This window comes from Leopardus geoffroyi, chromosome B4 (genome assembly GCF_018350155.1).
Source record: "Leopardus geoffroyi isolate Oge1 chromosome B4, O.geoffroyi_Oge1_pat1.0, whole genome shotgun sequence".
NCBI lineage: Eukaryota > Metazoa > Chordata > Mammalia > Carnivora > Felidae > Leopardus > Leopardus geoffroyi.
In genome coordinates, this window is record NC_059341.1 from 91,073,981 (window position 1) to 91,101,793 (window position 27,813).

The following is a 27,813-nucleotide window of genomic DNA, read 5'->3' on the forward strand; positions in this document are numbered from 1 at the left end:
CTGTCTCTACCCATTCACAGCCACATAGCATTAGTTTACTGTACTCACTGTTTTTACTTTTTCACTTCTCATTTATTCTTCAGCTGATTCTAATCTGTTTTCCATCCCTGACATTCCATGGAAACAGCTCTCAGACATTCATATTGCTAAACCCATTGGACATTTTTCTTTTCTGTCCTTATTTTACTTAACAGTGTTAACAATTGAGCCTGCTTTAAAACTTTCTCTGTTTGGTTTTGGGGATGCCACTTTCTATTAGTTTTCCTGCTACTTCTGACCATTTGTTCAATCTTCTTTTCCAAATTTTCTTCTTTTCCTGGACCTCTAGTGTTGGAGTTTCTCAAGGCCAGTGTCTTTTCTCATTCTACCTGTCTTCCTAGATGATCTCACACTCCGACTTCATTTACCATAGATATGTTGATAACTCCCAAATTTATATCTTGAATTAAGTCCTATGGTTTTCAGAGTTTTATACCCACCTGTATACCACCTGTATACTACTAGGATATGGACACCACAAATTGAACATGTGCATGAATTCAGTAACTTTTCTTGCCAAACGGACCTCTTTCCCCGGTGTTCTTGGTCTAATTAATGAAACCCCTTCTCAGTTGGTTCTGCCATAAACCTGGGGGTCATCCTTAATCTCTTCCTTACCTCCCATGTATAGTTTTTAAACAAGTCGTGTCAAATCTCCGTATGTCCTGAGTCTGTCTACTTATTTCCATCTGCATTGCTGGCCTGTCTTACCCACGTTAGTATCCTCTTTCTCTTAAACAACTATGGTAACTTTCTAACTGGTCTCCTTGCATTCGCTTTTGTTTCCACCTAATCGATTTTCCACATAACAGTCTACTTTTAAAAATTATAATTTTAAAAGATAGATCTCATCATATTATTCCTCTCCTTGAAAAAAACTTGAGTGACTTTCTATTGGTCTTACGGCAATGTCTAAACACTTTAGTGTGATCTTCATGGTTCTCAATAATCTGACCTGTCCCTGTTAAGGATTATCTTTCTATTGTTCCTGCTCTAACCTGTCCCTGTTAAGGTTTAGCTTTCTATTGTTCCTGCTCTAGCCACAGTGGCTGTCTTTTAGTTACTTGACTGCACTGAGCTCCTTCTTGCCTGGGGCTGTATATAAGCTATCACATTTGCTTGAAATGCCCTTTATACTTCTCTTCACTCTGTCTACTTTTATTACTTTTTGGGTCCCAGCATAAATGTTACTTCCTCAAGTGCTATACTTCCAGACTACCTAAGTTACTTTCACAGCTTCCTGTATTCTTCTTTCTTAAGATTTGCCACAATAACGGGTTTTTTTTGACACGGTTTCTCATCTGTCTCACCCACTAAACTGCAGACTCTATGATAGCAATGATTGTCTCTCTTTGATTTACCTTAATATCCAGGGGTCTGGCTCCTAGGAAAAGCATGCAATGAATATGTTTTGAATGAACTAAATGGAACAGTGACAAATAGTAACAATAATTTGTTTTTTGTAGCATTTCATTTAGATAGAAGAAATTCACCACCAAATAGTTTGACACCATGTTTAAAGATTCGAAATATGTTTGACCCAGTTATGTAAGTATTATGATCAGAGGTACATGTAATTTTTATTTGGAATATCCTTACATTGTTATGTCTGTAATTGAACAATCTCTTTTACTTTTGAATCTCTAACTACAGAAGTGTTATGTTTTTCTTTTCTCCTCTTTTGTTATATTTCAAGCCAAGGTCTGGCCAGAAGACACAGATGTATAATAATTTGTTAAATTACAAATCTTTGTATGCACTATGAGTCCCCATGGCAGATAAATGTTTGAGTCAAATTAATGATACATGTGGTGATAAACAGTACTTTTTGTTAAGTATATAAATCTTGTCTGCCAATATTCTTTGCCTCATTAGGCAATATAGATAAATATCTACTATTTTTAAATTTCCAATCTCTGATTGTAAAAATTCTCTGCAAAGATGTACACTTTTCCCTCTTAAGACCTGTCTACTTGTCCATGTAATATTCGAGAAACTTTTGTGTCCATTTAATATTTGAGAAACTTTTCTTTTATATGTTATAGCAGCACATGCATCCAGAGATTAGCACAGTCAAAAGTTATTGCCTTAGAATCTGTACTATTTCATATATAAGCTGCAATAATTTCTAGAATTTGCTTCCTAGATGTTACTTATTTGTCCAATGATACAACAGATCAGGTTCTGTTTTGTAAAAAAAATTCTAACAGTAGAAACCATATTACTTAGAAAATACCCATACATCCCATTTAGTAACTTATTTATTTCAAGAAATGGTTGCTATAACGAGATTCCAAATCAGTGGCAACAAAATTGGAACTGTGGAGAAAAGAAACTCTGTCAGTACACATAACACACCCCCTCCGTTTTGCAGAGATATAAGCATTTAGCAGTGCTCTGATCCCTCTTTTGAGAAGCTGACCTCATTACTTAGGGATTAGGAAATCAGTGCCAGTCTAGTATTTTGTTACTAAGATGAAGATTTATGATTTAAAGTGTAGCCACTCTCCCTTCAGCTTGCCCTCTGTATCTCACAAGTAAGACAAATAGGCATCGGTGCAGCAGGAACTCCTAAAGTTCTTGTAACAGTAAGGTGATGCTTTGTGCAAAATGTTTGTCTTGTATCATTCCTCCATTATTTCGAAAAAGAGAACCCCAGAACACATTACTTACTAGGAATTGTCCTTAAGTTTAGGAATTTGAAAATATCATTAAAAAAAAATAGTACTCAAGTTTTTTAAGTTCACTACAGACTCATTAAAGTGTTAACGCTTGCTAGGGAGAAAAAAAGAAATGACTACAGGTACATAAGATTTCAGACGTAAAAATGACAGCACATTTGTTCTGCTGTGCTCATTGCCTCAGCTCTGTGCCTTCTTCCACTGGAAATGAGAGAAGGTCTGGGACTGTGAATGCCAGTATTTTTTAATTCTATATAGTACTTGTAACAAGTATTTACCTAACTACTAGTTTTAACAGTATGTAGTTTTGAAATTATTCCCATTCTGGTAGGGTTTATGTGTTAGACAATAAAGACTTTTAACGGAATAGGAATATGGTTATTGATTTTTTTTTCCCATCAATTTTTAGGGAAATAGGGGATCAGTGGCATTTGGCAATTCAAGAAGCAATTTTAGAAAAATGCAGTGATAATGATGGCATTGTTCATATTGCAGTAGACAAAAATTCACGTGAGGTAAAGTAACTTTTACTATCGAATTCTACATTTAGGATTTGTTGCTATTAAACTAAGACTGTTTCTTTTTTTTCTCTTTCTTTCTTTGTTTCTTTTTTTTTTTTAAATATCACAGGGCTGTGTATATGTTAAATGTCTGTCTCCAGAATATGCTGGAAAAGCTTTTAAGGCATTGCATGGCTCTTGGTTTGATGGTAAGAAGTTTGAGTATTACAAACATTTTAAAAACATAAATTATGGCTTACTGTTAAATTATACCAGATTTTAAATTAAAGAATATTAGGGCAGCATTTTTAGAGTAATAATTTAAGATTCCTTTATTTGCATATTATGTTCATATGTCTTTTACCATGTTTGTTTTTTGTAAATATTAAGCACATTTTTACAGATCTAAAATATTATTTTTATCTTACAACAGGGAAATTGGTTACAGTAAAATATTTACGACTAGATAGATACCACCACCGCTTTCCCCAAGCTCTTACTTGCAATACTCCCTTGAAGCCATCAAATAAACATATGAACTCTATGTCTCATCTTCGTCTTCGGACTGGCCTAGCCAATTCTCAAGGAGGTTCCTGAAAAGACTTTCTTCCACTCCTAGGATTGGTATTTACAATAGGAAAATTCCTGTTTGGCTTCTTGTCTTCCTTTTAAACGCTTTTTGTATGTAATATTTTTATTGAATACAGCTCTGTTTGAATGTTCCAGAAATCTTAAGGTTCCAAAGGGACTTAACAGTGAGGCAGCAATGCCGAGTAGACAGAACAATTGTTTCATTTAGTTTTTGGAGCTCAGTTAAGCCAATGCATTTAAAGTTTTGCATGAGGAACATTGATGTTATTAAGCATTTTCAGATGTGGTGGTTGTGTTTTTGCACCACAAAGTGTTTGGATAACCACACAAAAGCATGGTGAAGAGGCCTCTTGTATTTCCATAATTTCCTGTGAACTAATGTTGTGAATTTTTGTATACAGTCACCTGCATAGTTCCTTACCAGGCCAGTGTGGTAAAACTGTTAATTTCCCAATTTAACCTTAGGTTTCTATTGCTTGTAAGAGATTCATTTGTTACAGCTGGAATACAGGAAAATTAATTTGGGTTTAGTGGTTACATATACGTGTAGGTGGATGTACATGTACTTAAACTGGCTTTTGTATATATGTATAAATGCTGGGGGTTGGCGAAAGTAGTCTTGTTTTGTGAGGATGTCTGCATTAAAGCAGTAAAATAAGCTTCCTATTTTATTCATAATCTAATGTGTACATATGTATGTGTATATATGTGTGTATGTGTATATATATGTATGTGTATATGTGTATATATATACACACATATATACATATGGCTGTACTATCACATAGATCAAACAGCCAAACACCTGGAAGTATTAGATACAAGTTTAAAATATCTTTTATAAGTTTTATATAAAAATGTCTGAGTATGATTTTGTGTGAAAGTTACGATATCAGTTGTAATGGATTCAAATTTATGTGAGCAATAAAGATGCAATTGGCAGATATTGGAAAAGTATTTTGTGAAAAGCTGTATTTATTATAAATACTAGGACTATGTCATAGTACTATTGGGAGTAAGTCATTTTCCCAATTTATTTATAATTTAATGAAATGTCAGCTCCCCTGTTCTATGTCAAGTTTAAAGCAGGGCACATTGTTGCAGCAAAATGTGTCTTTGAAAATTTATATTTGAAATTTTGGGTCATGAAAGCTTGCAATATAGTAAATGCACGAGTGACTGTTGCTTTGTGCCTCGGTATTTACTTTGTTTCAGTAAAGTTGCTTTATTACTGTTTATGATTTCAGATTAAAATCGTTGCTGAGCAGAGTTTACTTGTAATGTAACAATTGGCTTTTTAAAAAACAACCTGTTGATATATTGTTGTCAGTCCAAATGAATATGTGAAACAGCTGGAATTGTACCAATTTTGATTTTGTTTAAAGCTCAGTTTCCTTTTTGTTTTTTTTTTATTGTATATGTGTTGGGTTTGCAGCATGAACTTGCACAGATAATGCACGTTTTCTGGTTAAGTAAACATGATGCACACTGTTCTGTAACAGAAAACCCTATTGTGCCTTACCTATGTGCTTTTGTGGGCACCATGTTTATGAAAAATAAAAAATGATTTGTTATCTGAAGAGAATAAATTTTAAATTCTCAGTTTATGTCTCAGATGCTAAAGTGTGAGAATATAAATATATATAATATATATAAAATAACCAATCTTTCTGTATTTTATGTGCATCATAGTGATTTATCTGAGCTTAGTGACCCCATCTTGTGACCTGTTGCAAGAGTGAATGTAAAAAACAGTTGTGGCATTTTAAAAGGTCGCCTTTTGATGCAGATGCATCTTTTTTTTTTTTTTTTTTTTTTGCTTCTAAAACATATTTCATGTAAACATTGTACATTTATTATTGTAATATATACTATTATGCAGCTTATTTTACCTGAAACTGTTAAGCCGACCAAGATCCCTCCCTGCAAGACAGATGGGAATGTGTATAATAACTAGATATTTGAGAAGTTCTGAAGTTTGATGTAATCTGTTACTTGTCCTGTTAAAAAAAAAAGAAAACATTCTAATTAAAAATTTATTAGGTTTTTTTTTTTTTAATGCGTCTTGGCTTTTAAAAAACTTTTTAATGCCCTGTGTCTTTATTTATTTGTTTTTTTTAACCAGTTAAAATAGGTGCCTGTATTTTAAGTCATTTTGTGGATGTGTAAATATCTGTATGTATGGTCATAAAGATGGATGAAGACCCTAAAGTTAACTTTAACCATCCATTCCTCAGCATCTTCCTTTTCTTTATGAAAATGTCTTTTTCTGACTCTCAAGTGTTTGGATCAAAGAGGGGCAAGACTATATACATCAGCTGTGTCACTAAAGCAGCAGTTTTTTCATAGCAAGACTTTCTCAAAAAAGGAAGCTATTCTTTCACACATTCTGCTCAAACTCCGTATCACATTATAAACCAACAGTTTAAGGGCTAGCTACTTTGAATAGCATTGGTTTAGATTTTTTAATGGTTTAATCAAGAAAAAAAAAAAAAGGCTTGGTTAATCAGTCAGTTGGTAGACTTTTATTGATTGCTAACAAAGGTCAAGTATCGTTACTGGTTAGGGATGCAAAGATGAAAAAGACATGGCCCAGTCCTCAAGATGGTCGCACTCTAGAGGAAGAACATAGAACAGATAAGTTAAAAGATAGTGTGGAGAATATAGTGAGAGAAAAAAGCAGAAGAAATCCTGGGAGTACAGAGAGGCACCTTTTGCATCTTAATAGATGGGAAAGACATAAGGCAGATGAGATAACAGCTGAGCCATATTTTAATTTAAACATTTATTAAACACTTCTTAATTAGTATAGCTACCATGATAAGTCTCCTTTCCCTTGAGCTCCTAGGGGAACTTTTATTCTTGTGATGAGCTCATAAAAAATGGTGCATGGAACTGAAGCTATGACAAAATCCATTTTCAGACTCATAGGTCTGTAGACTCCTGAATATCCTGTGAATATTGAAGCCTGATATTCGACTTCTTTATATTTTCCTTGTATGGTATTCACTGTTTGGATGACAAATTGTCTAAGTGAACAATGTTTTTTAATATCACATACCCAGAATATTTCCTTTAATACGATTGACATTACGGTTCTCACTGCTCCTAGTAACGTCACATTATTATAGGTCATGTACATGGCTTCTTTGCCCTTTTTCCCTAGACTTACCTCGGCAAGTCACTTCTTCCAGATGACTCAACAGAGGATGCTAAATCAAGCAGAATTTGGGCAGCCACTCTTTTGGAAAGGATGCTGAGGAACAGGTACTTAAGAACTAAAAATAATTAGAAACCAAAAGTTGTGGTTTAAAGAATCTGAATATCCAGGATGCTCATCCTCTTGGTCCAGTAAGCAGGACTAGCTACTACTGCCTCAGCCTCCTTGGAGAAACTTTATAAACAGAAATACATCCTGATTACACCTGAGAACCTCTACTAGGGGCAGCAGGATAGATTCATTTTGTTGATTCTTAGATTTTAAAACCAATAGAACCCATGTACTTAGACTCACCTTTTTTTCTATGAGTGGGTGGACATTGGAAGCCTGCACATGCTCCTTAAGTTGAAAAGGCTATCTAGGCATAGAAAGCACATGAAAAAAGATTGATAAACCTACTGCATGTATAAACTGAATATAAAAGTAGACCGTGATAAGACCATGGAAGACCTTGTAGGTCACATTATGAAGTTTGGATGTTGGTTAAAGGGAATTCAGGTAAGGATTTGTTATGATGAAAAATGGAGAAAGGATTTAACAAATAAGAAATGGGAAGGACTTGATTCAATATTGGGAGAGAAACTGATGTTCAGTTTTCTAGTGTGGGAATTCTAACAATCACAACATTTAGAGAACAGATGATAAGTAACAAATTGGATGGAAAAGATGGTAATTGAATTTTTGGACATTTTGAGATTGGGATGCCTATGGAATATTCAGGTGGATATTCCTAGCAGGTGACTAGATTTCTAATTCTGTTGTATTTTGAGAAAGATCTGAGCTAGAGATACAATTTGGGAATTAAAACCATGAAAGTAAATTAGATGACCCAGAGAATGAGAGAGAGAATCCATAGAAATTTAGTTCAATGCCAATTCTGCCATATTTAATGATGTGGTTGGGAGGGGGTGAAGTATTAAAGAAGATTTGAAACAAATTAAGGTGGAATGTAACAAGGTCTTTGGGGTGAAGTTAAAGTGGAAATTTAGTATGACTATCACATATCTGACTTGGGCAACTGGTTAGATGGTGGTCACATTCCCTAAATTATGGGTTACCGGAGTGGGGAACAAGAGGCCAATCAAGGGTGCTAGATAAGATGTCTCAGAACTGTAGCAGCTAATCAAAATAATCCTCTGACTTCTCAAATGTAGGACATTGTTAGAGGAAGGGCAAGAGGGGATTGTCTGAGAATCTTACCTTTCTAAAATACATAATTGTTACTTGACATAACGTTCTGGCATTCTCTATGATTCTCTGATAACTGATTAGAAATTTTCCTGGATCATAGAAAAATGAGATGTCGAGTAGATCTAGAAACCTATGATTGTCAAAAGAAAGAACAATTACAAAAGTTGGCTTTTAAATAGAACTGTTCATAAGTGAGTGGTTTGCCAACCCAAGGCTAGAAATTTACTTGAAGCTATGTATTAACAAGTCAGGTCTTACAGGTCTGGAACCATGTTTTTTGCAACTTCATTTCTGCCTTGATCTGTTGAATTAATTTAAAATTTTTCTTAAAAAATTTTTATGTACGTATGTATTTTTTTGAAAGAGAGAATGAGAATGTGAGTGGGATTGGGGCAAAGGGAGAGGGAGAGAGAGAGTCTTAAGCAGGCTCCATGCCCAGAGTGGAGCCTGATAGTAGGACTCATTCTCACGACTGTGAGATGACCTGAGTCAAAATCAAGAGTCTTTAACACTTAATAGATTGAGCCACCCAGGTGCCCCCAAAATTTTAACTTCTTTAAAAAAAAATTTTTTTTTTTTACCATTTATTTTTGAGAGAGACAGAGACAGAGTGTGAGCTGGGGAGGGGCAGAGAAAGAGGGAGACACAGAATCCGAAGGGGGCTCCAGGCTCTGAGCTGTCAGCACAGAGCCCAACACGGGGCTCGAACTCACCAACCGTGAGATCATGACCTGAGCCAAAGTCGACGCTCAACTGACTGAGCTGCCCAGGCGCCCCTTAACTTCTTTTTAAAGTTATTTATTTTGAGGGAGTGGGAAAAGGGGCAGAGAGACAGAGACTCCCACACGGATTCCATACTGTCAGCACAAGGCTTGAACTGAAAAACTGAGATGACCTGAGCCAAAACCAATAGTCAAATGTTCAACTAACTGAGCTCCCCTAAAATTTTTTACTTTTTTTTTTTAATGTTTATTTATTTTTGAGAGAGAGAGAAAATGAGTGGGCGAGGAGCAGAGAGAGAAGGATACACAGAATCTGAAGCAGGCTCCAGGCTCTGAGCTGTCAGCAACAGACCCCGACGCACGAACTGTGAGATCATGACCTGACCGAAGTCGGACACTCAAGCGACTGAGCCACCCAGGCGCCCCTAAAATTTTAACTTTTAAGAGGCAGTCTTATTTTTGTATTTCCGAGTGCTGCAATACTTCCTTTTATCGCTCCCCACACAAAGGCTACTAATGTGGACATTTTGAGATCTTAGTAGCTTTTTATTTTGTACTGAATAATAGCCAAGTTCAAGTTGGTATTCAAGACCTGCCTTTATCTAGACCAGTGCTTGTCCAATAGAGATATAATGTTAGCCATGTGTAATTTAAAATTTTCTGATGGCCAAGTTAAAAAAAGGAAAAAATAGGTAAAGACAGGTAAAGTTAACTTTAATAGATTTTATTTAACCTTATATACTCAGGATATTATCATCTCAACATGTAATCAAAAATTTTATTGAGCTATTTTATATGCTTTAAAATCTAGAATACAGTAAAACCTTAGTTTGTGAGCATAATTCGTTCCGAAAATATGCTTGTAAGCCAAAGCACTTGTATATCAAAGCAAATTTCCCCATAAGAAAAAATGGAGGGGCACCTGGGTAGTTCAGTTGGTAGGTTAAGCATCCGACTTCAGCTCAGGTCATGATCTCACAGTTCATGGGTTTGAGCCCCTCATCGGGCTCTGTGCTGACAGCTCGGAGTCTGGAGCCTGCTTCAGATTCTGTGCCTCCCTCTCTCTCTACCCCTTCCCTGCTCATACTCTATCTCTCTCTGTCTTAAAAAAATAAACATTAAAAAAGAGGAAACTCAGATGATTCGTTCCACAACCTAAAAATATTCACATAAAAATGATTACAATACTGTAATATAATACAAAATAATAAAATACAAAATAAAAAAAAAATAACCTGCACTTACCTTTGAAAACCTTCATGGCTGGTGTGAGGGAGACGAGAGGGGAGTTACTGTGTAGGACGACTTTCACTATCACTAACGGAATCACTGCTGTCTTTTGGCTCAATGGAATCTTTTTCTTTTGGTACAGCTTTAACAAGGAACCTATTCAGTGACACTTGCTTTTGCCTCCTTTTGAGGATTTCGTGGAAATGTGATACTACATTGTCGTTAAACGTTCATTGCTCTCATTGCTACAGCCTTATTCAGGTGGTGCTTTTCTACAAAATTGCACTGTTTCCCACATTTTACACATCTCCCTGATCTCATTTGAGGTGAGAGTTTCCTCCGCCTTTTTCTCCTCTACAGACAAGACCTCCTCCATAATATCTTGCTGTTGCTCGAGATGCAGATCCATCAGTTCATTGGTGGTCACCGTGGCCTGAGACCAAGCATCTGAGCATCGGAGACTATCACCCACAATCCTGCAGTGAGAGAGACAGAGAGAAAGAAGAACCACTGGCTCAGTAGTGATCATGTGATGTTCGGGGTAATGGACTACTCGTATTGCAAGACCTTGCTCCCTTATCAAGTTAAAATTTATTAGAAATGTTTGCTCGTCTTGCAGAACACTCGCAGAACAAGTTAGTCACAATCCGAGGTTTTACTGTATATGTTACACTTACAGCTAGCATGACCCTGTGTTGTAGGACTTACAGTGCTAAAACTTACACAGTTGGTCACCTTATTAACAGCCCATCTCAATTCAGATACTACATTTTCACTGAAAACATTTGATCTATATTTAGATTTTGTAACCTTTACAGTCGGAAAAAGCAGATTCACATACGCAGGTTCTTCCAAACTTCTGTAAAACGTTTTCCTATAACTGAATCAGGTATCCCTTTTTATTTTTTTTTATTTTTTATTTTAAAAAAAAAAATTTTTTTTTTTCAACGTTTATTTATTTTTGGGACAGAGAGAGACAGAGCATGAACGGGGGAGGGGCAGAGAGAGAGGGAGACACAGAATCGGAAACAGGCTCCAGGCTCTGAGCCATCAGCCCAGAGCCTGACGCGGGGCTCGAACTCACGGACCGCGAGATCGTGACCTGGCTGAAGTCGGACACTTAACCGACTGCGCCACCCAGGCGCCCCAGGTATCCCTTTTTAAGTTTACATTAATTCAGATGAAAACTTCAGTTCTTCAGCTCTAGTAGCCGTATTTTAAATCCTCAGTAGCCATGTGTAGCCAGTGTCGACCATGGTTACAGTGCAGGTCTAGACCGGCCTGTACCTTTCTAGCTAAATCCCACTTCGACTGCCAGTAGGCTCCAGCTAAATTGCACTGCTGTCTTTCCTGGGCACAGTAACTGTCGCTTGATTCCACTTTTACTGTCACTGTTGTATTGTTCGTTTTGCTTGAGACATCCTCATTTCCGGTTCCCATAGACCCAAACCTTGCCCATCCTGTAAAATGTGATACAAATGTCTCCTCCAGGAAGCGTTTCTGATTATTTCTAGCTAGAAGTTATTCCTTCTAGGTGCATTTCTGAAATACTTTATTTGCACTCCTCTTACTGTTTTCGGCAGTTGTTTGTGGTGTAGTTTCTTGTAGTCTGCTCTATTTTGGCTTCTCAGTCCTCATCATTCCTCTGAAACTGCTCCTCCAGAGCACCAAAAAACTTACTTTTGCCAAATTCAAGAGTTGTTTCTATAGCTTCATCTTTCTTGAACTCTTAGCATCGTGGGACGTTGCTGGTCATTGCCTCCTTTTTTACTTATGAAATAATTTACACCTGTAAGAATCTTTTGAAAGTTTATATTTTATTTATATTTTGAAGCATAGCATCATTTTAAGATCTAGAATATTAACTTGGAAGCACATCTCTGCCTTTGCCTGATGCTTCTCTCTCCTTTCCGACACCCAGATAACCATTATTCTGAATTGTGTGTTAATAATTCTTTATTTTTCATTATAATTTTGCCACATATGTATGAATCTCTAAATACTATATTGTTTGTTACTGCTTTTGACCTCTCTATGAATAGAATCAAATGCATACTTACTTCACTGACTTTTTGTTCAACATCGTTATTGAGATTCATCTGTACAGATGCACGTAGCTCTCATTAATTGTTGTGGCTGTGTAGTATTCTATTGTGAAATATGCCACAATTTATTCAAGTATCTCTGAGATCGTTTTCAGTTTTTTACTATTATAATTAAGGTAGCTGTGAACATTCATGCTTGAACATATTTCCTGCTGCACACATTCAAGTTTCTCTAGGTCAGTAATGCTCAAAAGGTGTAGTTCTCAAGTTAGCAGCATGAATGGGAACTTGTTATTCCAAGCAAATTATTGGGCCCCACCTAGACTTGTTGAATCAGAAACTTTGGAGTTGGGGCCTAGTAATCTGTGTTTTCACAAATCCTTCAGGTGATCCTGATGGCACATTCAAGGTTGACAATCCTGGGTATAAAGGAGCCCTTTGTGAGGTTAATTTGCATTTCCTGATTAAGATTTTTCGCTTACCTATTCTTGAAATAACTTTCTTTCTTTTTTACTGTGACATTTGAGAAATTCTGATGAGGAAATGGTTTATGCCTGGTCCCCCCCCCCCCCTTTGCTCATTTGTTTTGTTTCTTAAGTTCCGCATATGAATGAAATCATATGGGATTTGTCTTTCTCTAACTTATTTCACTTAGCATTATGCTTAGACTAATACTCTCTAGCTCCATCCATGTCATGGCAAGTGGAAAGATTTCATATTTTAAATGTTTGGTAGAATTCACCATTGATGTCATTAGGCCTGGCCCTCATAGGTAGTTTTTTGATTACTAAGTCAATGTTTTCACTTAATATAGGTCTATTAGAAATTTCTCTTTCTTCTTAGGTTAGTTTTAGTGGCTTATGTCCTAGGAATTTTTACATTTCATCTATTCAATTTCTTGGTGTATATAGAGTTGTTCATAGCATTCCCTTATAATCTTTATTTCTGTAATGTTAGTAGTAATGCCCCCTCTTTACTGATTTTAATCATTTGAGTCTTTTCTCCTTTTTTCTTGGTCAGTCTAGCTACAAGTTTGACGTGTTGATATTTTCAAAGAATCAACTTTTGGTTTTGTTGATGTTGTCTATTATTTTCCTATTCTCCATGTCTTTCCACCCTAGTCTTTTATTTCTTTCCTTCTGCTTGCTTTGGGTTTATTTTGCTCTTCTTTTTCCAGTGTAGTTTTGGTTATTGATTTGAAATCTTTCTTTTCTTTTTTTTTTAGCATGGGCATTTACAGCTGTCAATTTTCTTTTAAGTACTGTGTTAGCTGCATCTCATAAGTTTTGGTATATTGGGTGTTCATTTTGATTCATCTCAAAGTATTCTAATTTCCTTTTGGTTTCTTTTCGGACCCATTGGTTATTTAGAAGCTTATTTCACTTACACATGTTTGTGAATTCCTCGTATTTCTTTCGGTTACTGATTCTAATTTCATTCCATGTGATTGGATAACATATTCTGTTTGATTTCAGTCCCTTTAAACTTTTTAAAGCTTATTTTATGGCCTAGCATTTGGTCTATCCTGAGGAATGTTCTGTGTGAACTTGCGAAGAATGTATATCCTGCTGTTAAAAACTAGGTGACCAGACATCAAAAGATATTCTTTGGGCCATAACTGCCTCCCATACTTGATCAAATCTTTGATTTTCTGCTTTTGTTTTGTTATGGGCCTCGAAGAATTTCCCTTACATTATTGCCAGATCAGTAATTGACCTAAAGAGATGTTTTTCATGTTTAATCCAGTATAAAAGATGTTTTATTCATTTATCTACAAAAAATTTTTTTAATGTTTATTTATTTTTGAGAGAGAGAGGCAGAGTGCGAGCAGGGGAGGGGCAGAGAGAGAGAGAGGGAGACACAGAATCCAAGCCAGGCTCCAGGCTCCGAGCCGCCAGCATAGAGCCCATCATGGGGTCGGAACTCAAGAAGTGCAAGATCATGACCTAGCCGAAGTTAGACGCTTAACCAACTGAGCCACCAGGTGCCTCTAAAAGATATTTTATAATGAGAGGTTTATTCAGTCTGTCGTTCCATTCTATTGCTGGAAATAAGTTCTTACCTTATCCCTTCCTTATTGCCCCTGTCCTTGAAAATCACTTGTGTTCTTTAAAGAAAAGTAATCTCACTCTTGTGATTGGTGCCTTGGTTCAATAGAGATATTCTTTTTTCGATGGTGATTTAATAGATAGGTAAACTGATATCACCTGTGAATAAATTCAACAAGAAATATATAAGACCTATGTGAGGAAAACTTTCCTAAAAGGGATCAAGGAAAACAAATAAGTGGAGATATATATCATTCTTCCTTGATAGAAATGCTGAAAATAGCAAATACACTAATTCTTCCTAAATTAGTAAAGAGGTTTAATGAATTCCAATAAAGATTCCAATAGATTTAAATTAATTTCTAGGGCTTTTAAATGAATTTCTATGATATCAGCTAACAGGATAAACAAAAAAAGAGTAAGTTTTTAAAGTTAAAATATGATTGAAAAGCAGAGACTGGCCCTATCAGATATGAAAGCAAATTAAATCTGTGTTAACACTGTAACACAAATATAGGAGTAGACAATTAATACCTTGAAACAGATAATTATCGAGTATAACTGGTACCAGAAGGTCACTTACATTAAATCCACTTAAATCAAGGATCAAATTTTTATAATAACTAGTTTTACTAAAAACTAACTTGAAATATTTTGCTAAAAATATAAAAATAAACTTATTTTCTATATAATGAAGTTAACTTCTAAATATTTTAACTTTTAGAAATAACTTTTGGCATTTTTCTTGACAAAATTATTTGAAACATGAAATGCTAATTTTCATTTCATGTTTGATATCTCCTCCTTAATTGAATTATTTTTCAAAAATATCCTAGACTTCATTTTTGTAAGGGTTTCTTTCTAATCAGACCATTCCTTTATACACTTCTTGTGTCGTTGCCCTTTTGGCCTTGGCTTCTGCCCTTTGATTGCAAGCTGCACTGACACATTCTTAGCTCTGCTCATGATTTGAACAGTTCTCCATCATCTTTATCAACTTCATGAAATCTGACATATTTTGTGAGATTTGCTAGCTCACTTTGTAATGAATTTTCATTGCACTTGCATTGTATTTTTGAATGACAGTCTGGAAGACACTGGCAAACACAGGCATTAACATAGATGATACTGTAAAGCAGAGAAAGATATGAAAAGAGGCCCTTACTTTTAAGAGAGAGTATTTTATGTTATGACTCAACATCAATAACAGATTGCATGGTCAATGAATACTTGAGTTATGAGGACACTTTGGTATATAAGAATTCAGTGTATGATAATGTTTTCACTCATATGTGGAACTTGAGAAACTTAACAGAAGACCATGGGGGGAAGGGAAGGGGAAAAAAAATAGTTACAAACGGAGAGGGAAGGGGGCAAACCATAAGAGACTCTTAACTACAGAGAACAAACTGAGGGTTGATGGAAGAGTGAGAGAGGGGAAATGGGTGATGGGCACTGAGGGGGGCACTTGTTGGGACGAGCACTGGGTGTTGTATGTAAGTGATGAACCATGGGAATTCCAAAAACCAAGAGCACACTTTACACACTGTTAGCCAATTTGACAATAAATTATATATTTTTTAAAAAAGCATTGTATGATAAAGGTGACTATTTTTTTTTTCATTAAAAAGTTTTTTTAAGGTGACTTTAAAAATCAGGAAAACTAGATCATTCAATAAAATTAAGAGACTAAGAACCTTAATGTAACTAATGCCAGGGCCTTTGAGTCCTGCAAGTTTCATATGCCCCAATAACACAAAAAGTATTGCGTTGTCTTCTTCACGTATAGTATCCTCTCCTTGCCATGGCAAGGTCCAGAACAAAAGGGCAGGAGGATAGTTTCCTGATGCTTATTTTGTTCAGGGCTTTCTTTTTTACTTATTTTTATTTATTTATTTTTTTTTTTAAATTTTTTTTTTTCAACGTTTATTTATTTTCGGGACAGAGAGAGACAGAGCATGAACGGGGGAGGGGCAGAGAGAGAGGGAAACACAGAATCGGAAACAGGCTCCAGGCTCCGAGCCATCGGCCCAGAGCCCGACGCGGGGCTCGAACTCACGGACCGCGAGATCGTGACCTGGCTGAAGTCGGACGCTTAACCGACTGCGCCACCCAGGCGCCCCTACTTATTTTTATTTTTAACGTTTATTTATTTTTGAGACAGAGACAGAGCATGAACGGGGGAGGGGCAGAGAGAGAGGGAGACACAGAATATGAAGCAGGCTCCAGGCTCTGAGCCATCACAGAGCCCGACGCGGGCTTGAACTCACCGACCGCGAGATCGTGACCTGAGTTAAAGTCGGACGCTTAACCAACTGAGCCACCCAGGCGCCCCAGGGTTTTCTTTTTTATTTGACAGTCATAGTTGGGCTTCTCTACATCATTACCAGCATCTATTTTACAGAAGCCTAGCAACATATCAGCAGAGAAGGAAATCTTATCAGAGGAACCTGATAAGTAGCCCAGCCCTTCCGTAACAAACCTTCTCAAGTGTTATGCCACAGGTTACGGATGTGCTAACGTGCCCTTCGAGTGGTGGAGCTCAAGGCCTCCTTAACTCTGGCAGCTGTTATGTAGCCTCTCCCATTTAACTGTGCACTGTACAATGCTTTTCCTTTTCTTTCTATGCCATGAAGTAAAAAAAAAAAAAAAAAAAATTCTGGGGAGCACTGTTATAAGCAATTAGCTGTAAACAATGGGAACATGAATAGTATCATTATGCAAACAGAGTCATCTGGTTTAGGGAAGAAAATAGATTGTAGCAGAAAATGGATTGAGGGGGCCGATTAGACTTTTTCCTGAATCTGAATTCACCCTCGTTCTATTTTCACATTAGATCATATCATCAATTTACATTAGTAAGAGCCTTGTGCAGTTTTTACTTGTTTCTGGTCCTTTACACATACCTAGATAATTTCCAGGAGGAATAAAGAGTTGAGCAATAGTCATAAAAGAAAAGTTAGAGGAAAACATTTGATGTAGGGTTTAGCACAGACACAAAGAAAGAAATCGGAAAGAAAAATGCTACATATGGTTATATTGAAACAAAAATGATCAGTACATCTAAAAATTCTAAGAAATTTAAAAACAAGCAAATGGGAAGACACAGCAGCATATATGATTTGCGGTAACATTCTTTTTTTTAATGTTTTTTTAAAATATGAAATGTATTGTCAAATTGGTTTCCATACCACACCCAGTGCTCATCCCAACAGGTGCCCTCCTCAATACCCATCACCCCCCCTCCCCTCCCTCCCACTCCCCATCAGCCCTCAGTTTATTCTCAGTTTTTAAGAGTCTCTTATCCTTTGGCTCTCTCCCTCTCTAACCTCTTTTTTTTTTTTTTTTCTTCCCCTCCCCCATAGACTTCTGTTAAGTTTCTCAGGATCCACATAAGAGTGAACACATGGTATCTGTCTTTCTCTGTATGGCTTATTTCACTTAGCATCACACTCTCCAGTTCAATCAACGTTGCTACAAAGGGCCATATTTCATTCTTTCTCATTGCCACGTAGTACTCCATTGTGTATATAAACCACAATTTCTTTATCCATTCAGCAGTTGATGGACATTTAGGCTCTTCCCATAATTTGGCTATTGTTGAGAGTGCTGCTATAAACATTGGGGTACAAGTGCCCCTGTGCATCAGTACTGCTGTATCCCTTGGGTAAATTCCTAGCAGTGCTATTGCAGGGTCATAGGGTAGGTCTATTTTTAATTTTTTGAGGAACCTCCACACTGTTTTCCAGAGCGGCTGCACCAGTTTGCATTCCCACCAACAGTGCAATAGCATTCTACAAATAAAAATCATTCTAACATAAAAGACCAACATCCTGATAGAAAAATAGCCAAATGACATTTGGAGATGATCCACAAATGAGGAGCTGTAAATGAGCAACTAATGTGAAACATCCAGCCACAGAAATAAATACGAATTAATGAACAATTGAGAAAGTTTTTTATTACATAAGAAATTTGACAGATATTATTTAAGTTTAGGGGAAATAGGCCCCTTATATAAATGCTGATAGTTATGTAAAGTGATGAGCATTTTTATAGGTCAATTTGGCAATACATTAAAAAATGTCTTAATCTTCATACCTTAGACCTTATGCTTTAATTTAGGAGTTTGGTCTGAAGAAATGATCAGAAATGACATGAAGATACATGAAATGATATTCATCACAGCCTTATGCTGTGAAAAATGAGAAGCAATTGAATTCTACAAAAATGAGAATAATGGATTATGGATTATAATATGGAATCCTGGGTAATCACTAACATAATGTCTTTGGAGAATACATACGGTATGGAAAATATTGTCTGTAGGCTGCTTAAATTGCATGTACGTTATTTCAAATATACTATATTTCATCTAAGATACTATTATTTGGAAGAAGCATCATTTTCTCTGGCACTAAGAAAGAAAACAATAAAAATAACACCCAAGATATGAAATCTGATTGAAGACCCTGGCATAAAGGTAGGCGGAGTCAGAATAAATGAGAAGTAGACTTGTCTCTGGAAAGGGACAGCAAAGAAACCGGTTGGTCCCCATTCAGAGCATGGTTCTAATTCCTACCACCACCATGATCCAAAAAACTTCAAGCAGAGAGAAAATGTCATGCTCACAATTGGTAGTCCCCAGGTAAGCAAACATCGGTCCTCTGGCCGAAACTGGACTTAATGCAGATAGCAATCTTTTCTTTTGTAACTTTGTCAGTAATTTTTTTTTTTTTAGACACCTTTGCTTCTAAAATGAGTTTCTGTATCAGAATTGTTAGAAATGAAAAACTGTGTCTAGCGTGAAAGGCATATACTAAATATATGCAATTGGAGAGAGATACTCCAAAATTTAGCAGTGAGGCCCAATGTGTTGGATTACATACGTATTTTACAAAACTTCTCCATGAACATTTATTACATATATTTAAAATGTTTACCTTAATTAGGATTCCCATAATTGTTTATAGTCTATTTTCTTAATTTGATCTCCCCTATTAGTATATTTTGAATCATTACCAACCTTTGGCAACAAAGCTCAGGCATTTTAGACTTTCTGTAATTTCAGCACTTTGGAAAAGAGCTGTGTTTATTTTGGCTGCAGACCTGTGGGTTATTACTGTCAGCAGGTGTGTGAAAAGTCTTCCAAAACACTGGATCCCTGCATTGAGGGATCAAAAAGAAAAGAAAAAAGGAGGGGTGCTCAAGAGCACAGGCTCTGGAGTGAGACCCGTGCTGCAATTTCAGCTTTGACCCTTCAGTTGTATGACCCTAAGCAAGTTATTTAAGTGGTCGTAAGACTCAGTTTCCTCATTGTTACAACAATGATAATTGTGTAATGGAGAGAATGAAACGAAACAATGTCAAAGGCCCATCATGTAATATCCCTGTTGGGATTCTAAATCAAGGTCTATGAGAGCAACTACTTGAAAATGTGATTTATTTTTAATGTCCCTTTGCTCTTCTTCAACGTAGTCACTCAAACAGTGATCATGCGTAAAAGAGACCTTTCAAAATTTATCATCTCTTCAGTGCTTCCCTCTTTAAATTACATATTCTCTATTCCAGCAAATAGAAAAAGGTCGGGGGTGGGGGAGGGGGATACTCATGATGAGCATAGCCTTGATGCAGAAAACAGAAAGGGAAAATTTCTAGGCCGATTTCACTGAACAAAGATGCAAAAATCCCCAAACCAAAATGGCCAGCAAACCAAATTCTGCAACACACAAGTAAGTATACACCATGACCAAGTTGGATCTATCCAGGAGGAATGCGGGGCTGGTTTGACATTAGAAAAATCCATATAATTTGTCACATTAACAGAATACATGAAATAAATATGATCGTCTCATATAGATGCAGTAAACCATCTAATAAAATTCTACATCCATATATCTTTCTGTAAAAAAGTAACTTTTAACAAACCAGAAGGGAACTTCCTAAATCTGATAAAAATTATGTACCAAAACCCTAAAATAAACATTAATGGTAAGTTCTCTAGTGTGTCCCTATTGGGTGCAGTTTGGAAACCTAAGTTTTGACTTCTTCCTTCATTTTTTTTTTAATGTTTATTTATGTTTGAGAGACAGAGACAGAGTGCAGGTGGAGGAGGGGCAGAGAGAGAGAGGGAGACAGAATCCGAAGCAGGCTCCAGGCTCCGAGCTGTCATCACAGAGCCCGACGCGGGGCTTGAACTCACAAGCTGTGAGATCATGACCTGAGCTGAAGTTGGACGCTTAACCGACTGAGCCACCCAGGTACTCCTCGTCCTTCATTTCTAAATGACTCTTTAAATTTCTTAAAAATATATATGTTTTAAAATGCTTATTTTTGCGTGAGGGAGAGAGCAGGAAAGGGACAGGGAGAGGGAGACAGAGGATCCAAAGCAGGTTCCATGCTGACAGCAGAGAGCCCAATGTGGGGCTCAAACTCACGAACCTCGAGACCATGACCCGAGCCAAAGTCGGTCACTTAACTGAACCACCCAGTGGTTCCTTCCATTTCTGAAACAAGCTTTTGTTGTTCTTCACTATTAACTGTTTTTGTTCTTTTGAGACTACCGTATTCTCCCATTTTATTTTACTTTGAAATGGTATACCTTTTTAGTCTTCTCATCTCTCTGAAATGCATTTTATTGTTATTTTTTTCTAACTATTTTGTCCCCAAATTCTTCCTTTTTATACTCAAGTGTTTCTGCTTCAAAAAGGTAGAAAGTCTAAGTGTGAATTTATTTTTCTCAGTATGAATAACATTGAGGTTCAGATCTCAGCTATGATAGTGTTCAAGAATTATCACTGGAACTAGGGTAGTGTAGGTCATTAGAGTGGTGTCAGCGCCCGACTGGGATGTTGTGTTTCACCAATGGAAGCCAGTAAATCTTGAAAATGATTGTCCACAATCAGTCCTGTGTTATTAGAATGTTCCTTACTGTGACTCCAGACATAAAGGCTGGTATAATCTTTTAACTATAGAAGTCTTAGAAATTAATTTTATGCAATACATGTCCGGTAATAATGAGGCTCTGTTGTATGGTGTACCTCCCTGGAAGGTACCAGGAGCAACAGAGAAGAGTGAAAAGCAGACAGTGAGCAGGAGACATTGTTTCTGTGGGCAGTATTGTAGGCTGAATCGTCTTCTCACATTGGAAGAGCTAGCCACGAGTGTTGTGTGTCCACCCCTTCTGTTATTCGTCATTGTAAATTTTACATGGTTTCACATTTAAATAAAACCTCAGTTTCAAAAAGTATTGTATGTCATATCTCAATAAAACTCAGTCTAGGGGTGCCTGGGTGGCTCAGTAGGTTAAGCCTTTGACTTCAGCCTCTGACTTCAGGTCATGATCTCACGGTCCGTGGGTTCGAGCCCTGCGTCGGGCCCTGTGATGACAGCTCAGAGCCTGGAGCCTGCTTGGGATTCTGTGTCTCCCTCTCTCTCTCTGCCCCTCCCCCACTCATGCTCTGTCTCTCTCACTCTCAAAAATGAATACATGTTAAAAAAATTTTTTTTATTTTTTATTTTTATTATTATTATTTTTTTAACATGTATTTATTTTTGAGACAGAGAGAGAGCATGAACAGGGGAGGGTCAGAGAAAGAGGGAGATACAGAATCTGAAACAGGCTCCAGGCTCTGCGCTGTCAGCACAGAGCCAGATGCAGGGCTCAAACTCACGGACCGCGAGATCATGACCTGAGCCTAAGTCGGCCGCTTAACCGACTGAGCCACCCAGGTGCCCCCCCCCAAAATTTATTTTTTATTTTTCATTTTTATTTTTTTTTAATTTTTATTTTTTAATGTTTATTTATTTTTGACAGAGAGAGAGAGCATGAGCAGGGGAAGGGCAGAGAGAGAGAAAGGTAGACACGGAATCCAAAGCAGGCTCCAAGCTCTGAGCTGTCAGCACAGAGCCCGACGCGGGGCTCGAACTCCCAGACTGCGAGATCATGACCTGAGCCGAAGTCCGACGCTTAAACCGACTGAGCCACCCAGGTGCCCCCAAATTTTTTTTTTAAATAAAAAGTAAAAAAAATAAAACTCAGTCTAATTATATACAAAATCACCATTTTCATTTTCCACTATGCTTTAATAACATGGAAAAATCAAAATTGCTTTTCCTGGTTTTGCTCAAGGGCAGCTGAATGTACTTCAAATACTATTTAGTTATGAGACAACCTTATCATATTTGGAGATCGGTAGAATAAATATTGCCTCACGTAGCTGAAATGTTTAGAGAAGTATGCTATTTTCATTATGTTCAGAAAAAATACGTACTGATAATTTGGTATATCATATTCTAGTAATAGAGAGATGGGTACAGAAAATTCCTACTTACCCGGAGTAATTTTTAAAGATATGTCTTGATGAATTTAGTTATTTTTAGTTACCTAAGAGTTATATTCTGATTTAAAAATAACCACTTTTCAAAGAATACAATAAAATATTCACAGCACTACAACTCCGGGGAGCTTAATTTAATCATTGATGGCTCAGGAAGCAGCTCAGAATCTTTCAGTGCCTCCTTTTTTTTTTTTTCTTAATACAAGGGTCTCAGATTTTATTTTTTTTAGCGTTTATTTTTGAGAAACAGAGACAGAGCACGAGCAGGGGAGGGGCAGAGAGAGAGGGAGACACAGAATCTGAAGCAGGCTCCAGTCTCTGGGCTGTCAGCACAGAGCCCGACGTGGGGCTCGAACTCACAAACCATGAGATCGTGCCGTGAGCTGAAGTCAGACGCTTAACCGACTGAGCCACCCAGGCGCCCCACAGTGTCTCCTTTCATAATGAACCTCAGTACAGGGTAAAATGAAAATTCTTTGAATTTCCTGATTATTTGGATTATGAATGAGCATATATGTTTTGTAAAGGTCATGAAAGCTGTGTTGTATGTGCCCTCATGTATTTTCCTATAATCCTGTCTACCTCTGTTATGGGCATTATAGAAAGGAGAGGTTGAAACTTACCCTCCTCGGTTGGAAGGTAGAAATGAAAATTACTCCAGTTAAACCAGAATTTCTCAAAGAACATGTGGACCACCTGTCTTAGAATCATCTGGGGTACTATTAGAAATGCAGATTCCTGTATCCTTCACCAAACCTGCTGAATCACTGTATCTGGGAAAGGTCCCAGGATAGTGACGGGCTCTCCAGGTAATTCTCACAAAAGTTTGAGAATCATTGCCAGATGGCTTCTGGACCTGAGTGAGCAACCTAGGGTAGGCAGCACCAAAACAAGTCTTCCCATGAATGCTGATACAGGAAACAAATGACGAAGATTGAAATGGGTGTGCCACTTCCCATGGAGTATGGGAACAGGAAATAATATGTTGTACCGTCAGACCGAAGGAATTTGAGAGGCAAAGTTGGAAATAGTTCAGAGCTATTTCATTCATATGTATAACATAGGCTTACTGCAGGTGTAGATTTCTTGTTGTATTTTTCTTTATTGATGTGAAGTAACATGAAATTAGCTGAGCATCATTTGATTAATTTGGAACATGTTTTTATTGTTTTAATGCTTTGCTTTTACTTCGAACACTATAGTAAATGTCTTTTGGGGTTTCTTTTCACTAAGTATCTTGAGTTTTCAGAGCTTTAGATGCCAAAGAATTACATATTTTCGTTAATCAAGCCAATTTTACTTGTAGTTCTAGTGATAATTATCTGTTACCACTGGGAGCAGAATATAATGGTATTTAGAAAGAACTTCTTTTTCCCTTTTTTTTCCTTTCATGCCACTGTGGAAAGCGAAGTTGATGATAGTTCTGTTTGATAGTTCCCATTGGTTTTTCCCATGAGAGTTAGACATGCATAAACCTCCCTTAACCACCTCTCTCCTTCCCCCTTCAACAATCCCCTATCCACCTAACCCCATCTGAAGGGTCAGTCAACAGTATTTATTTATGAAGCACTTATTACACTATGGGAAGTCACAAAAGAAGACTTTCCTTTTCAATATTCTATTACTGTTGAGAATTCAGTAGTAGAATTCAAATCTTGCTCCACAGCTCTATTATCCCAAAGTTCGCAATACTCACTTCTGCTCCGAGGCAGCCTTCGCTAAGCCACGGGTTGATCATCAAGGCTGACCTTAGTATTTCCTCCACCTGTCTTCTCCAGAATGCTCCCCAGCCGTATGCACTGTGGGCCTTCTGGTTTTACCATGGGCTGTTCTTGGGTACGCGTGATCATCCGTTCCGAATCCTAGTCTGCCCCTCTGTTTACCAAAGGAGTGGGTTGAAACCAGGCTGCTTTCTCCTTGTCGTTTTGACCTTTCAGCCTCCACGGGTGAGACACTAGCACCTGGTGAAGGAGATTTCAGACAGCATCATTAAGTAGGAGAGATACAGGTTAAAGCTCTGCAGCACTATTTTGGGTTTTCACTTGCATCTCCTAGGGGATAAGATCTCAAGGGTTGGGACCTTTTAGACAGAGAAAGTCACCCTCCAGAATGCTCCTGCCTGCCTTGCTTTCAGTTTTGTATTACCACCTCAAAAAGCCTTCCTTCTCTGAAATCTTTCAACTCCCCCTATTCCTCCACTGAAAGGGACGTCCTTGTCTGAGCATATGTGTGTACATGTGTATGCATACATGTAGGTGGAGGATGATAGACAAACTGACTGCGGGTCCTCCAATTCATGTTTCTTATTCAGTAATTCTCTCCAGGCAGCTGTGAGCTGGTGGTTTCTTTGCTGATTAACCCACACGTTAACCAGGCGTGCACACACACGTTCATATAGATTGTACTGGATGGTATAAAACCCAAATATCGAGAATAGAATAAAGCCACAATATTAGTAAAGTTCATGCCCTGGCTGGTAAATAAATAGGTCTGTAAAGAACTATTTGACATCTTTATGGATCTCTTCAGGAGCCACAAAAGAGCTGGACTAGCTCTTGATGACTTTCTCTCCCTTTCACAGTGGTCACATTGCACACATTTTATTTCAGAATCTGCCTCGGAAAAATATGAGGATGAAAAATATAGGCTTCCCAATTAAACTGAGTTTCAGATAAACTATAAATAATGCTCCATGAAATACTTAGGATATACTAAAAATTATCTGGTATTCATTTAGAATTCAGATTTATCTGGGTATCCTGCATTTTTTTCTGGCAATTCTTTTCCTACCATAACACCTTGTTCATCTCTAGTCTTACTGCTACTATCTTAGACTAGGGGCTCTACCTCCAATCTGGGTATCTGCACCTGCCTGGGTGGCCTTCCCAGTGCTACTCTTCTGATTTCCCCTCATAGCCTGCTACACACTAAATTTTTTAAAACTGCTGTTCTCATTATGTTTCTCTTCCACACAAGAAAGTATGATGCTTCCATTGCTTTCCAAAGCGATTTTCACTGTGCAATTTTATACTAGATTTTGTGTGTGTCTGTTATGCATTTCCTTGGTGAACCTTTCTCTTTTAACAGAATCTCAAAGAGGTATCTTTGAGCTATGTGAAGAACTGTGGCTTATACAAAGAAACAAAAGTGGGTGAGTTTAGAAACATGCACCTTGCCTCAATGATGACTTTTCCTTTAGACATCAGTAGGTTGAAAGCCCCCTCATATCATTCAACTCCTGCCAACATCTTGCAGGATAGGCAGCAGGTCAGGCATTATTACTTTCATTTCAAAGATAAGGTCACTAAATCCCAGAGATGTGAATTGTAAAACAATTACATGGCATAGCCAGAGTTTGAATAGCAATCTGCCAACTGAAGTTAATTTCTCTGTCTACTCTTATGGACCACCAGTGTTGAAAAATATAAAATCAACTTTGATACAATATATTAAATATTAAAAAAAATTTTTTTAATGTTTATTTTTGAGAGAGAGAAAGAACACAAGTGGGGGAGGAGCAGATAGAGAGGGAGATACAGAATCCAAAGGAGGCTCCAGGCTCTGAGCTGTCAGCAGCACAGAGCCCAACGTGGGGCTCGAACCCAGGAACCGAGAGATCATGACCTGAAGTTGGATGCTTAACCGACTGAGCCACCCAGATGCCCCATAAGCTTTGTATATATTTAAGCCTCAGAGAGGTTTCTCTCCCAACCCTGAAGAGATGTTCTCATTCCCTTCTGTCTGGTGGACCTTGTCATTTAGCTGTCAGTTACATATCACAACGATTGGATGTTTGGCCATTTGACCTATAGGGATGGCTTTTTAATGTGGTCACAATGGTGGAATATACCTGTGTTCCATTGCTACTATTCCTCAAATATTTAGAGATTATCAGGGTGTTTCAGAGCTCATAAGTCACAAAATCATTAATATTTTATGTTTACTCACTTAAAAGCATAAAAAGGGAATAACTTAATTTGGTTATTCATCAATTCTGCTTGGTTCTAAATTTTGTCTTTTTCCACAAATGTGTACAAAAAAATAAAAATAAAACTTCATTTGCCTCCCAGTCCTCCATACTTTTCCTATCTCTTTAGCCTCACCTTTAAAAAAATTTTTTTTTAATTTTTTTTCATCATTATAAGTGCACTCTTTATCTCCAGCCCCTTTTTCCCCCATCCCACTCCCACCCCCACCCCCACTCTGATAACCATCTGTAGTTAAGAGTCTATGATTTTTTCTCCCCTCCTTGCTCATTTGTTTCTTAAACTCCAGTGAAATCATATGGTATTTGTCTTTCTCTGACTTATTTTACTCAGCATTATACTCTCTAGCTCTATCCGTGTTGTTGCAAATGGCAAGAATTTATTCTTTTTTTTTTTATGGCTGAAATATGCCACTTCTTCTTTTCCTGTTTATCAATCAATGGACATTTGGGCTGCTTTTATAGCTCGCCTATTGTATAATGCATAATGTATATTATTGTATAATAAACATAAGAGTGCAAGTAACCCTTTGAATTAATGTTTCTGTGTTTTTTGAGTAAATACCCAGTAGAGCAATTCCTGGGTCGTAGGGTAGTTCTATTTTTAATTTTTTGAGGAATCTCCATACTGTTTTCTACAAATGGCCGCACCAATTTACATAGTCACCAACAGTTTAAAAAGAAAATCTATGGACTTCTCATGGCTTGAATATCATTTCTATATCTGCAGCCCAGCCACCCTCTATACATATAACTTTCATATTTAATCACCCAGATGAACATTATCTTGTGTGTCTAAAAGCCATTTCACACTTAACATGTATCTTATGAAATGTCAATTCAGTAATGCTCAGGGGGGAAAAAAAAGAAAAAAAAGTTTAGAGACATTCTTTTCTTTCTTTCAAACCTTACATTTGGTATATTAGCAAATCTTGTGGGTCCCACATTTCAAATATATCTTCAGTTTGATCCCTTTTTGCTACGTCCACTGCTTCCCCACCCAAATCACCATTATCTCTCACCTGGTCTCCCCTTTTGTCTCTGCACGCCTTGACAGAAGAGCCAAAGTTCTCTGTTAAAATGTAAATCAGACTATGTCACTCCAGGTGTGTAAAGCCTATCAGAGCTTCCCATCTCACTACAAAGAAGCCAAAGTCCTTACAAATGGTCCATAAGACCTTACCTGATTGCCTCTGGGGCCACAACCTTTGATGCTCTCACC

At 37.3% G+C, this 27,813-nt stretch overlaps 1 protein-coding gene and 2 long non-coding RNA genes across 5 annotated transcripts in view; 1 reads left to right on the forward strand and 2 right to left on the reverse strand.

Annotated features, from left to right (window-relative positions):
- The window catches only part of LEMD3 (LEM domain containing 3), a 65,161-nt gene extending 59,748 nt beyond the window's left edge, over nt 1–5,413 (forward strand). Inside the window, exons 10-13 of the mRNA XM_045464860.1 lie at nt 1,506–1,587; nt 3,130–3,235; nt 3,351–3,429; nt 3,654–5,413. Coding sequence (XP_045320816.1) covers nt 1,506–1,587; nt 3,130–3,235; nt 3,351–3,429; nt 3,654–3,817 — 431 coding nt within the window. The 3' untranslated portion in view covers nt 3,818–5,413. The remainder of the gene's footprint in view (nt 1–1,505; nt 1,588–3,129; nt 3,236–3,350; nt 3,430–3,653) is intronic.
- Nucleotides 706–1,730, reverse strand: LOC123591090. Its single transcript, XR_006709113.1, has 2 exons — nt 1,038–1,730; nt 706–994 (listed from the first exon to the last, which is right to left on the reverse strand). It is a non-coding gene; the product is annotated as an uncharacterized LOC123591090 (long non-coding RNA).
- Nucleotides 4,533–27,813, reverse strand: part of LOC123591089 — a 29,020-nt gene continuing 5,739 nt past the window's right edge. For 2 of the 3 annotated variants that reach the window (XR_006709112.1, XR_006709110.1), the window contains exons 4-9: nt 24,303–24,567; nt 14,282–14,426; nt 10,190–10,650; nt 8,232–8,352; nt 7,326–7,389; nt 4,533–5,811 (exon numbers count right to left, since the gene is read on the reverse strand). This is a non-coding gene — a long non-coding RNA (uncharacterized LOC123591089). The remainder of the gene's footprint in view (nt 5,812–7,325; nt 7,390–8,231; nt 8,353–10,189; nt 10,651–14,281; nt 14,427–24,302; nt 24,568–27,813) is intronic. The other variant, XR_006709111.1, reaches the window with a different exon arrangement.